We start from the raw sequence: 12420 nt of genomic DNA on the forward strand, positions 1-12420 counted from the left end.
TTTATAAGAAATACAGTCAAGCCAGCGTCCTAGAACAATGCAGCAATATTTTGACAAGCAGTCTAGCACATCTCATGGTGCTGAAGCCAAACTGATAGCTCAAGTCATTGACAACGAAAACTAAATTCTTCTTTGTAATGTCATGTATCAAAACCATAGTTCAAATGCAACAACCTACCTCAAATCATCATACCACAACAAAAGAGTGAGGGAGGGAGGGCCTTCAGTACCAGCGAGTGCGCGGCGCGCAAAGTAGGCTTGCTTGAGCGGCTTCAGGTGCTCGCCGGCTGACAGCCCGTGGTCCAGAGGGGCGCCTTAGGGATATAGTAGGGTGCCGCCTCCTTGGCACGCACTTCCTGCATCGTGATGTTTATGTTGGCAATTTCTCCCCTCATGGCCATCAAGGCAAGCACCTTGGCCTGGAGGACGCGCTCGTTGGCTATGACGAAGGCGGGTCCAGCGGCGGCGGCTCCTTCCGACTGCTTCGTCTTCGTGTCCTCCGCCATCTCCTCGATGACCTGCGCTTCTTTTGGCGCCATGTAGGAGACGAGGTACACCTGAAGAGCGTCGCTCCCCGGTGCCCGCTCAGAGAGGGCGACGGCGAGGCCGTCAGCGGTGGCGACGCGCATGAGGTTGCCGCCGCGCACCTCGTCGTCCGGAGCGCCCCGAAGTAGTACAGGAAATCTGTTATGAACGACGTATAGGAATATGAAGTAAAGAATCAAACCACAGAGGAGACACACGATTTAACGTGGAAAACCCCTCCGATGTGAAGGGGAAAAACCACGGGCACCAGCCAGCAACAATCTCACTATCTCAAGAGTTTTGGGTTACACGCCTATGGCGGCTTACAAGAGAATCAAGTCTCCACGAAACCCTAGCAAGGGTATATACTCCGGCGACGGGACTCCGCTTCGCTCCGTCAGAAGCCTGGCCTATATCCTGGAGTGAATTTGGAACAACTCCAACAAACTCCACCTTGAGACAAATTCATCTTGTATCATAAATCAACCCTTCATCCTGAACATAACAAAGATAGAAAACCACTGGTGCCAACAATAGTCTCTTGGACTATCCAATTAAACCAACTAAGCTTGAGCACAGCTCAAACTTAGCAACAGGAACAGGCTTTGTCATCATATCAGCAGGATTATCATGAGTACTAATTTTGCATACCTTCAGCTTACCTTCTTCAATCACATCACGCACAAAATGATACTTGATATCTATGTGCTTAGTTCTCTCATGGAACATCTGATCTTTAGTGAGGTAAATTGCACTTAGAAGAGCTTGATGTACAAATGGATCCTGAGTCCGGCCCAAGCCTCCGGCGACGGGCCTCCGCTTCGCTCCGTCAGAAGCCTGGCCTATATCCTGGAGTGAATTTGGAACAACTCCAACAAAATCCGTCGCGGAGCACCTCCACGGGGATCCCGTACATATCCGCGAATTTTGAATCCTCGTTTCTCTTCATGGCGCCGGCGGCGGACTGAGACGTGGCGAGGCCGAGGCGGCGGCGGTGGGAGGGCCTAGGAGTGGGGGAGGGGAAGGGGAGGACGGGGACGCAGCGGAACGACAAGTGGCGGGGTCCACTCCTCTCTCTCTCTCCTCCTTCCTATACCTGCAGCGGCCTGTGATCAAACCGACCTTCCAAACATTTTTTAAAAAACACGACCTTCCTTGTTAACTCCACGGCCGTCTGATGCTATTAATTAATTAATAGTATTAATGCAAAAAAGGCCTGAGGACTTCTGCCACGGCCAAGACTCCGGAGGTCTAGGTTTTTAGGAATTAGCATTTCTGTTTAAATGTCCTAGTCCGGTTGGTCTCTTGTAAATAAACTATCTTTTATGCTAAACGGTATATGGAATGTTACCTTGCGCAGGTTCCGAATCGGGAGCCTGCGCAGGACATTATGCCCCTGACTCTCTACAATGATGGGATTTATATGAGCGGGTAGCTTTGGGATTATTAGCGTTCAACCTTCCCCCGCAGCGTTGCGAGCGACGTGTTCGACTCGGTTAGATTCGACATAGACGACGAGCGTGCTGAGTTTACTCGTGCGCTTGCCTAGCGTAGGCATCCGCCGTGATACTTTTGATTTTCTTATACGTTTGTATCTTGTAAGTTATTGAACACGACTTGGTGTTTTTTGGGATGAACAAGTGATTCTCTTTGTTGATTGTTTGAGCAGAGGCTTGTGTTTGTAATGCTTGCTTACATATCTCGTCTAGTTCTGGACTTGTCGTTGCGACACTTGTCTTTCCTCTGCCGTGACGCGATTGTCAGTTTTGTCTCTGCCCTCGCTTATGATCTTGCGGCTTGCGACTGCATCCATCTGGTGCCGTCACATGTCGCGTCTCCGACCGTGCGCATCGCGGGTCCTTGTCGGGACGAGCATGCGCGATATAGAGGTGGTGGCGAGGACCTCCGCCCCGACTGCTTCCCTTCTCTGTGCTTACTTGTTGTCGGGGTTGGATGTGGGGCCAACTTTTTGGCCGGCGAGGGCGTACTTGAAGTCCGCCTGGCGAGACTTGCGGGATCGGTAGAAGATCCACTAGAAGGTTCAACGCAGCTTGTAAAGAAGGCGGAGGCCTGTGATACTCTCTTAGCTGGGTGTTTTAGCTGTCTGGCAATATGGGCCTCCGCCAGCGTTGGTGGTTTTTTAGAGGCTGCACCCCCGTGGGACATGTTTCATTTTTGGTGGTGGCAGGTTAGGTCTCCGGCGTCAGGTGGATGTTACAAGATTTCGTACGATATCCCCTTTCTTCCGTAGGTCTGCGCTGTTCATCACCGTGCCGTAGGTCCTCTCTCTTTTCCCACTGCCTCCAACCGTCTGCTGGTGCCTCCGATTTTATGAGTTTTTGTACAATATCTACAGCCGACTTAGATGGCTAAGGGGACCCCTGCCTCCATGGCTGGGGTTGTGGCTTGTGCTAGTGCTCTACCTTCTTCCCCTTGCGTTCTATGCTGACTGGAACTTTGGGACACGGAATGAGCCTGTTTTATAGTGGGTGCTGGTCTTTGAGTCTTAAATTTTTTGGTACGTTGTTTGCTGAAACGTATCTTGGCTTTTAAGGTCAATATCTTGGTTGCATTAATTATCCCTTTTGAGGTCTTTTGAATTGAATGGGTTTGATGCCTGAGTGACAGGACTTTGTTAGACTTCTTTAATTTGCTGCCTTCTTATGGGATAGGCGTTGCTGTTTTTAATGGCGAAGGCCTTTTTCCTGGTTTTAGCGCCATGATAGTTTTTGCCCTGATGCTTGAGTTTGGACAGGTCTTTGTCAAGGTCGGAGGCCTTTTTTTTGGCTTTTAGTGCCATGATGGTTTTTGCCAAAATAAAAGTTGTTGAACACATCACTATCTACAACTTTTATTTTGGTCATCTTTTTATTTGACAAAATTTGAACAGTTCAAATTTTGAATTTCAATAAATGGCAACTTCAAACAAGATTTGAAAACCTTAAATGATTTCAACTATAAAAGTCATGAACATAAAAGTTGTTGAACTCATCACTATCTACAACTTTTATTTTGGTCACTTCTTTATTTGACAAAGTATTAGTAAACATTGTTCATAAATTCACATATCACTCATAGTTTCATAAACTATATGAGAGACATGTTGATTTGTGAACAATGTTTACTATCACTTTGTCAGATGAAGAAATAACCAAAATAAAAGTTGTAGATCTTGATGAGTTATACATCTTTGGTATTCATTACTTTTTCAGCTGAAATGATTTGGTGTTTCAAAATCTTGTTAGAACTTGTCATTTTTTAAATTTGAAAATTTGAATTGCTCAAACTTTGTCAAATAAAAAGAATGACCAAATCAACACAGTAACTTGATAGGGCATGATTTTAGAAAACTTTAGGGGAAAAAATCATTACATTTGGAGTTAGTATGAAGGAGAAAGATTAGTTACAAATTTTTCCCAGAGATTAAAAAGAAAAATCACAACTGTTCATGATGATCAATGATGAACAAGTGTGATTTCTCTTTTTAATCTATAGCTGAAACTTGTAACTAGTTTTTCTTCCTCATACTAACTCCAAATATGATGGTTTTTTTCCTAAAATTTTCTAAAATCATGCTCTATTATTTTAATCTGGTCATCTATCTTTGTCACTAATTTTGGACAATTCAAATTTTGAATTTCAGAAAATGACAACTCCCACACCGGGGACATTTATCCAGTGACTTGAACGTTTCACCACGAAAAAGGATACAATGGTTGGGGCATGCATGATTTTTTTCAACCCCCATTGTCAATGGATTTATGACCTTCTTCGCTTGGTATGTGTTGGTGGGAACTGAGTTTGGTTGTGGCAGCACCCATGACAGGAGACGCAATAGATCATTGAAACTACAGTCTGACCAGCCGTACTTAGCCTTTAGGATGAGTAGCTTAAGCACAAAACGCAGCAATGTCCAATGTGTCGGACAACCCTTTTCAACACCATATACAGTCTCCTTCGATGCTTTTGTCCCCCTTTTCAAATTTTCTAGACCTTTCGGGCTCTTTAGTAAAATCTCTGATCCAAGGATCACCAACACGTGCTCCCCATTATTATTGGCACCACATTCGTCGTTACCATCCCAACTACCAGCATCACCACCTTGTTCATTACCAAACTCAGGATCCATTTGTACATCAAGCTCTTCTAAGTATTGGGACAGGTATTCTAGGTTTTTATCGTCTTCTTCTTCGTCATTGTCGTCATTATCAACACTATGTAGTCCTCAATAAATCCTTGCACAATCAAATGTTCTCTGATGATACTCACATCTATCCATGTCATAATGTTCTTGCAATCTTTGCAGGGATAAATAATTGTATCCTTATTCTCTGTCAATGTCGCTGCATGCTTCTCTGCGGCTTCAATAAATTTGTCCACCTTTTTATGAAAACCTGCCTTGAACCTTAACGAACCATACATCCAAGACTTCCTATACTCCATCTTTTAAAACACAACAATAAAAGAAAATACATTAAAGGACTACTAATTCAGATATATATGTAAAGGAATCAAATTAATAATTAATTACTTGACAATAATTCTATATACTTGAGATATATATAAATATAAATATAAAATAAAATTACATGAAGCATATCAAACACACACCATGGTAGAGGGTAATTAATTAATGGCCTATTTATCAATAAATAATTAAAAATATATATATTTATTAATTAAAATAAATAATTTCAAAGACAACAATTTACAACAATTAACATTTTACCCACTACCTTTCATGCAAACCCTATTTCAATTTCATGAAACATAAATTTACAAAATTAAAATTAAAAAAAACAAACCCAAGATCTAGATCTAAATCTACATGTACATGAAACATACATGAAACTAGGGTGTAATCTCAACTAAAATCAAGCAAGATCGACTAATAAATGGTGTAATCTCATTTATCTAACTAATTTACACTAATAGCTTCAAAACTAGAGTCTAATTTGCTTCATACAAATCTCAAGCACCATAGAAGAGAGAAAAGCAAAACTCTAATTACGATCACTAACCAACCATTAAAACTTCAAATAAAGGCTTGGAATAGCATTTTCTTACCTTGTACAACCTCTCCACCAAAGTATTTGAGGTCAAAACCTCCCCCTTAGTAGAGCAATTTTTGGGAGGAGCCCAAGGCCTTCCAACCTTTTTTCTCTGGTTGGAGAGAGTAGCCCGAGATGGAAGAAGGTGACTGCTATATATATAGCGGATATTTGTAGGGGCGGCTGGTGATTCAGCCGCCCCTACAAATGGACACAGCAGGGGCGGTTGGTAATAGCCGCTTCTACATACCAGCCGCCCTTACAAATCGACACATTTATAGGGGTGGCTCGTGTTACCATCCACCCCTACTGTGTCATTTATAGGGGCGGCTGTTGTGCTGGAGCCCAAATACGTCATTGTAGGAGCTGATCCAATGCCAACCACCCAAAAAAACCTATTACTAAAAACTGTTTTTCACGTAGCGCCAACAGCAGGCCAACATGGCAACAATGGCATAGACGGGCTCAGCTCTTGCTTCCGTCCCTTTCTCTGAGTTTCTAGCAAATGTCATATGTCGTATGCGACAAGAGGGCATGTTAAATGTGATAATATGAGTTTTACAAAAATTGCAATAATCCCTCGTGAAATTTGACGCCAGAAGGATCACCTGTCGATAGTACCTAGCGATGACTACCAGTCAAATGAATGGTATCACACAAATCTACCTATGCTAGTACAGAAATTAACTAATTCTTTTAATTTATTAGAATTAACTAATTCTTTTAAAGTTAAAACTGTGCAGATTGCACAAACTTTGTGTCAGGTAACCTACTACTGGATGCTACTGGCTGCCAGGTTATATTAGTCCGAATTCAGACTAATCCCCGAAGCCCAAACTTAATCTATTTTGCTTTCAGCCCTGTGAAGCAAGGTATTACACAAATGAAATGCAACGCTCTAGCCATGATAGAATCAGTACTTCGACTTCCGTTAAACTAGTTGGCAGGCGTGTCTGCATGAGGTGCACCTAATGGTTTTCTAGTGTGCTCTACATGTTCAAACCTATAAAAAAATTTATAACCTAGAGCCAATCAAAATAACCAGCTTATGCTAATTTGCGGCAAGTAAAGAGCAAGTCAAGAGAGGCTCCCAGAAACAAGAATATATCATGTGGTGTCGTTTGACAAAACGCAACCCTTATTCACATTGGAGCTCCGTAAAAGTTATATTCCGGTTCATCAAGCCTTTCCCCAGTCACGGCGTTGAGGTCGCCACAAAGGTTTGAGCAACCAAGGCAAGTTCCGCAAGCCACTAAGGCTCACCACTGCCGTCCGACTCTCTCGTTCACCTTGAGGCACTCCAACAGTGTCAGGTACTTTTTTGGGTTACCACTAAACACCAGTACAAAAATCTTTTTGGAGGCGGTCAAAAACGATTTTCGGAGGCGTGCAAAGCAACCGCCTCCAATCAAAGGTCACGGTTAATGCTGATTAACCGAGGCGGTTGCTTTGTCCGCCTCAGTTAATTAATTAAAATATTAAAAAAAGAAGACGAGCCTAGACACGAGCCCATCCAGGGCCCGGCGTCGAGCCCATCCATAGCCCTTATCATGCGCCGCCGGGAGCCGCCACTGTTGAGCCCGTCAACCAATCCGGCCACTCCAACCTCGCCGCTGATGGATTCGGACGCCCCGAGCTCACCGCCGACGGATCCGGCCACCCCGAGCTCGCCCATCGACGGATCCGGCTGCCCCGACCTCGCCGCCGATGGATCCGGCCGCCCCGAGCTCGCTGCCGACGGATCCGGCCACCCCAAGCTCGCCACTAACGGATCCACTGGCCTAGACCTGGGAGAGCCACCGGGGGCCGCCACCGCTCGCGCTCGGGGGCGGGGGGGGGGGGGGGGAGAGGCCTGCCTGCTGCCTGAGAGGGAGGGGCCGTCCCACCACGGCCACCGCGCCACATGGCCCCGCGGCCCCACGCCACCACAGAGAGGGAGCGCCGGGAGAGATGGTGGGAGGGAGTGCCGGCGGGAGAGAGGGAGGGAGCGTCGGGGGGAGAGAGGGAGGGAGGGAGCGAGCTCCGGGAGAGATAGAGTGAGGGAGCGCCGAGGGAGAGAGGGACGGGCGCAGGCGAAGGAGAGAGCATGGGGGCGGCTCCGTAGCATCTCTTCTTTCAATGCCCTTTTGCTCAAAGCTATTGGGCTATCTTGAATTTGCAAGTTCCACTTGGCGCCACACCTTTTCAAGTTATGGAAGACTTCAAGTTATAATTGTGGTTGCCTTTCTTCATGTAGATTATTATTTTGATGTGTTGGAGCTTTTATTTGGGGGGGGGGGGGAGGCGGGCAGGGACGTAATAATCTCATTTTTTTTAAACAAACAACCAAGTGTTGCAAGATGCACATCTTTGTTTAAGGATGCTTTTGCCTTGGTTATCCACAAAGCAAAGAAATATTACCATCAGTGGGGAGATACCCCTCCTTTTCCCTTAAAAAAATGCCCGACCGAAGTTTATCATTTTCACCCTTCACCAAATCCATGGTAGCTTGAGTTTCCTCCACCTTTGTTTCAAGATCCTCCAATTCCTTCGTGATTTCTGGTGTCTCAGTATTACATGAGTATGCAGCTGCATCTTTCGCCTCAGTCAAGACAACCAATTCCATCATGAGCCTCTGAGCCTCTAGCCGAAGCTTTTCATTTTCAACCTTCACCTTATCATAATCACCCTCCAAAGATACTACCCTTGCATCCATTTCTGCTTTCTGGGCCCCAATGACCTTCAATTCCTCCTCCATATCTTTAATTTTCTTCTTTGCTCTTTGTTCATATGTATCGGCGGCATTCATGAGCACAAGAACCGCCTTCCTTGTGTCCTCCAATTCCCCCACCTTTTCCTTAATTTGCTTTATTGCCGCCTCTTGGTACGCATCGGCGGTGTTCATTATCAGCAGGCCTGCATTCCTCGTGTTCGCCAATTCCTCTACCTTTGCCCTAAGTTGATTCATCGCTTCCTCTTCGTACTTATCAGCAGCATTCATGAATAGCAAGCCCGCCTTCCTCGTGTCCTCCTTTTGCTTCACCAGCTCATTGGACAATTTGGTGTTTTGATGATCCAATTCCTGCACCCTTTGCTTTAGTGTGGAGACCTTCTCGTCCAATTGCTTCTTTTGATGATTCAATTCCTGCACCCTTTGCTTTAGTGTGGAGACCTTCTCGTCCAATTGCTCCTTTTGGGACACCAACCTCTGCTCCAGCTCACGCTTCTCATTGGACAGTCTAAACTTCTCACTGAATAGTCTATAGTTTTGGCGCTCCAGCTCCTGCGTCCGATTGTAGTAGTACTGCCTGCAGCACATGTTTTTAGAGGGAGTCTCAGAGGAGAAAGATGGGACCACACTGCTTGCGCGGGAATTGGATCGATTTGAAATGCTCCTTCGACTCTAAATTATAGGTCACTTTAGTTTTATCTTAAGTCAATTTTCTCTAATTTCTACAAAGTTTTTAGAAAAAATGATAATATCTACGAGTTTAGATAAATGGATGATCAAGCACTATGTAAAAAAACTGCAAAAAGAAGACACCATTATCAGTGACACGAAATCGCCTGTGACCTACTGTCGCCTGCTACACCTCTCGATGCTCCTCAATAGCATCGAGATCACGCACAGTGTTTCAGGCCACACCATCCCCTCCCACATCCTCCCCCCTCTTGCTTTGTCCTCTCATGGCTACCTAACTAGCAAGTTCCCCTTTCCTTCTGGCCCACGCCCCACCATAGAAAGCCGCAACAAGGCCCGCCCATCTCTTATAGATGGTCCTGCGTGCCAATATGGGTAATCAGGCAAGCTTGGCAGGCCATAGTGGCGAAGCAGTCCTGCAAAACTACCCTAGGGGGTCATATAAACATTATTATATCTTTTAAAGTTTTATAGTTGAGTGGGTTATGTAGTCAATGCTCAATCTGTTAGGTTGTGTCTGTTATGTATACCTTTTCATATTATTTTCTGACTCTAGGCTATGTCATCATCCACATAATTTGCCATGTCAGCAAAACCGCCTTCAAAGCCATCCTAGGGATTATTTAATTTAGATGGTTTTGAATACTTCAATTAAGAGGGTAAAATACATGGTCTTCTAGGTGAGGGGTAAAGTAGAAGAATACCAATAGTTAGGTTGGTTACGTAGGTTTTTTTTTCCCTTCTCGAAGAAAGCTAAAGGTATCTGTAATTTAGAAGGAGCTAGCGGTATAAATAAAGGCTTTCTATAATTTAGAACGGAGGGTGTATATATAGAAAATAACGTCTTGGAATACCTTGACATGCTGTGGAGAGAGGTTGACGACGACCTCGGCCCCTGCTGTGGCGTACGCGCGCACCGCACTGGACGAAGGTGGAAGACGCTGCCTGGCAGTCTTGGGCGTGCCCTGGTCCGATCTGTTGTCCTGCCCGTGCCGAATATATATATGGGAGGAAGGAAAAGGAGAGGGAGGGAAGGGAAGAAGCAGAGGAGACAAGGCAAGGCATATGCATTGAGTGTCGATGCGGAAGAGGGGAAGGTGACAAGGCACGGAGCGAGCGAGAGTACATGCATGCATTAACGTGCTGTGCTGGTGAAGGGAGGATGCATGGAGTGTTGTTGAGGAAGAAGGAGGCCGGAAGCTGATGAGACAAGGCATGCATGGAGTGCGCCGGCCGGTGATGAGAAGGAAGGACGGAGTGCGCACAACGCCTGTTGCCACTGGGCCCCGGCTCACCTCCTTGTTGGGCTAGTTAATGCTTTGTTTGGCAAGTTAATGTTAACAGCAGCTCGATCAAGTCTGAATTCTGCAACGGTCCCTGCTGGCAAACTCGATCACGCGTTAACACACATCCGGTACTCATATCCATGTCAATGTCATCATCATCAGCTTGGCAGCGTAGCATGGCACACTACTACAATAAACTTAACCGAGACGGGCAAAAAGGATTTACCGAGGCAGGCATCCCATCCGCCTCGGATCAAAGGTCACCGTAAATCAATCTTTACCGAGACGGTTCAAATGCCCGCCTCGGTTAATAAAATAAAAAACAAAAAAAAGACAAAAGCCTGCAGCCCAATCCGGGCCTGGATCTGGGCCTCGCGCCGCCGCCCCTGCGCGCCGCCGCCGCCGCACGAGCCCCGTCAGATCCGGGCTCCTCGCCAGATCTGAGGTCCTCCTCGCCGGATCTAGGCTCCTCCTTGCCGGATCCGCCGGTGGTGCTCCGCCTCCGCCTCCCTGTGCTCCCCGCCGCATGCGACTCGCCGGATCCGCCTGTGCTGGAGGTGCTCCGCCTCCACCCCGCTGCTTCTCGCCGCACGTCGGCCAGGGGTGCCACCGCGAGGCACGCCAATGCCGGCCCAGGGTGCCACCGCGCTGCCCGCCGCCGCCGGCCTGGGAGTGCCGCTCGGAGGGAGGAGGAGCGGGAGAGGGAGCGCCGCGAGGCACACCGCCGCCGCAGGATCTCGCCTCGCCCAGGCCACCGCATCCGGCCTCCGGCCGCCAGATCTATGATCAAGGGCCGCCGGGAGGGGAGGGGAGGGGAGGGGAGGGGCCCGCGCGGCCGAGAGGGTAGGGGAGAGGTGGGGCGCCGCCGGACGGTAGGGGAGGGGTGGGGCGCCGTGCTCGTGAGGCCACCTGCGCGACTGAGAGGTGAGGGTGAGGAGAGATGCGTGAGAGAGGGAGTGAAACCCTAAGTCACCGTATATATACCCAGGGCGTGATATCGAGCTGGTTTGGGCTTTTGTCATTGCTAGTGGGCTCGAGCACAATTAATTGAGGCGGGCCTTATAAGTGGCCCGTCTCTGAAAATGGAGGCATTTTTGGAGGCGGGCCACCGTAAATAGATTTTAGGAGGCATTTGTTTTTAACCATCTCGGTAAATTGATTTTGCAAGGCAGTTAATTGTAACCGCATCGGTTAATGAAAACGAATGCCTCCGTTAATCCCAGCATTAACCGAGGCGGGCAACCAGCCTGTCTGCCTCAGAGGGCAAAATCCAAACGCCTTGGAAAAGATTTATTGTAGTAGTGGCAAATCATGCACTTCACTGCACGTTCTGCCGATGGGTCCAAGTGCCCTTCATATAACTTAGTCGTTGCCTTGTTGGCCTGGTCTCAGATATTTCTGTAGCTATCGAGTGGCATCTGAAAATGAGCTCCAGTGCATGAAAGGACAACCAACTGAACAATTCCTAAAATCTGCATGCCTGTTTTCGTTCAGGGATTTAGAAAACTAAAGGACGAGGGGGTCTGAATGGGAGCCTAAAATTTTCTCGCAAAAACTTAAGCCGTTGTCCCAAATCAATCCCAAACGCAAAGCACGACCAAGACACGATCCACACAGGCTAACAAGTAGCGGGATGGATCAAAACTCACGAAAACACGTACGGCCGAGATGACCAAAGAGGAATGGGAGATGACCGAACGAAACACGGACGAAACAGCACTGACCAGGGAGCACCGGTCGAGTCCGGTGTTGCACCGGTCACTACACCGGTGAGCACCGGTGCTCTCTGGCTGAGAAACCCTGAGCGAGAAGTTCTCTGGAACGGGCGACCGGTGTGCCAACCAGTGCAGCACCAGTCACTACGGTGCCCTTGAGCCGAGACAGGGGCGAGCGCAAGCTCTCTGGACCCCAACACCGGTGTGCAAACCGGTGCACCACCGGTTGCCTCGGTGCACAGCAAACAGCAGAGAGCGAGGGCGAGGGTCTGCACTCGCGCGACGCACAACGCACCGGTCACCACCGGTGACCTGCCAGGTGAACACAACCGGTTGCCTCAGTGCAAACGCGGCTGCATTGCTACGGCGAGGGACTGCACGGCGCCGAGCTACCATGCACCGGTGGTCACCGTTCAGTACCCAGATCTGGACATCACTGCTGG

General features: G+C 47.6%; 1 protein-coding gene across 1 annotated transcript; it reads right to left on the reverse strand.

Annotated features, from left to right (window-relative positions):
• Positions 1-272: 272 nt before the first annotated feature.
• On the reverse strand, positions 273-9930 carry LOC136506856 (protein CROWDED NUCLEI 3-like). The gene is made up of 3 exons (XM_066501763.1): positions 9831-9930; positions 7994-8863; positions 273-684 (listed from the first exon to the last, which is right to left on the reverse strand). Exons 1-3 carry the CDS (start codon positions 9836-9838, stop codon positions 273-275), a joined length of 1290 nt encoding a protein of 429 aa, XP_066357860.1. The 5' UTR covers positions 9839-9930.
• Positions 9931-12420: the final 2490 nt, after the last annotated feature.

The sequence above is a fragment of the Miscanthus floridulus genome, chromosome 15 (genome assembly GCF_019320115.1).
Source record: "Miscanthus floridulus cultivar M001 chromosome 15, ASM1932011v1, whole genome shotgun sequence".
Classification (NCBI taxonomy): domain Eukaryota; kingdom Viridiplantae; phylum Streptophyta; class Magnoliopsida; order Poales; family Poaceae; genus Miscanthus; species Miscanthus floridulus.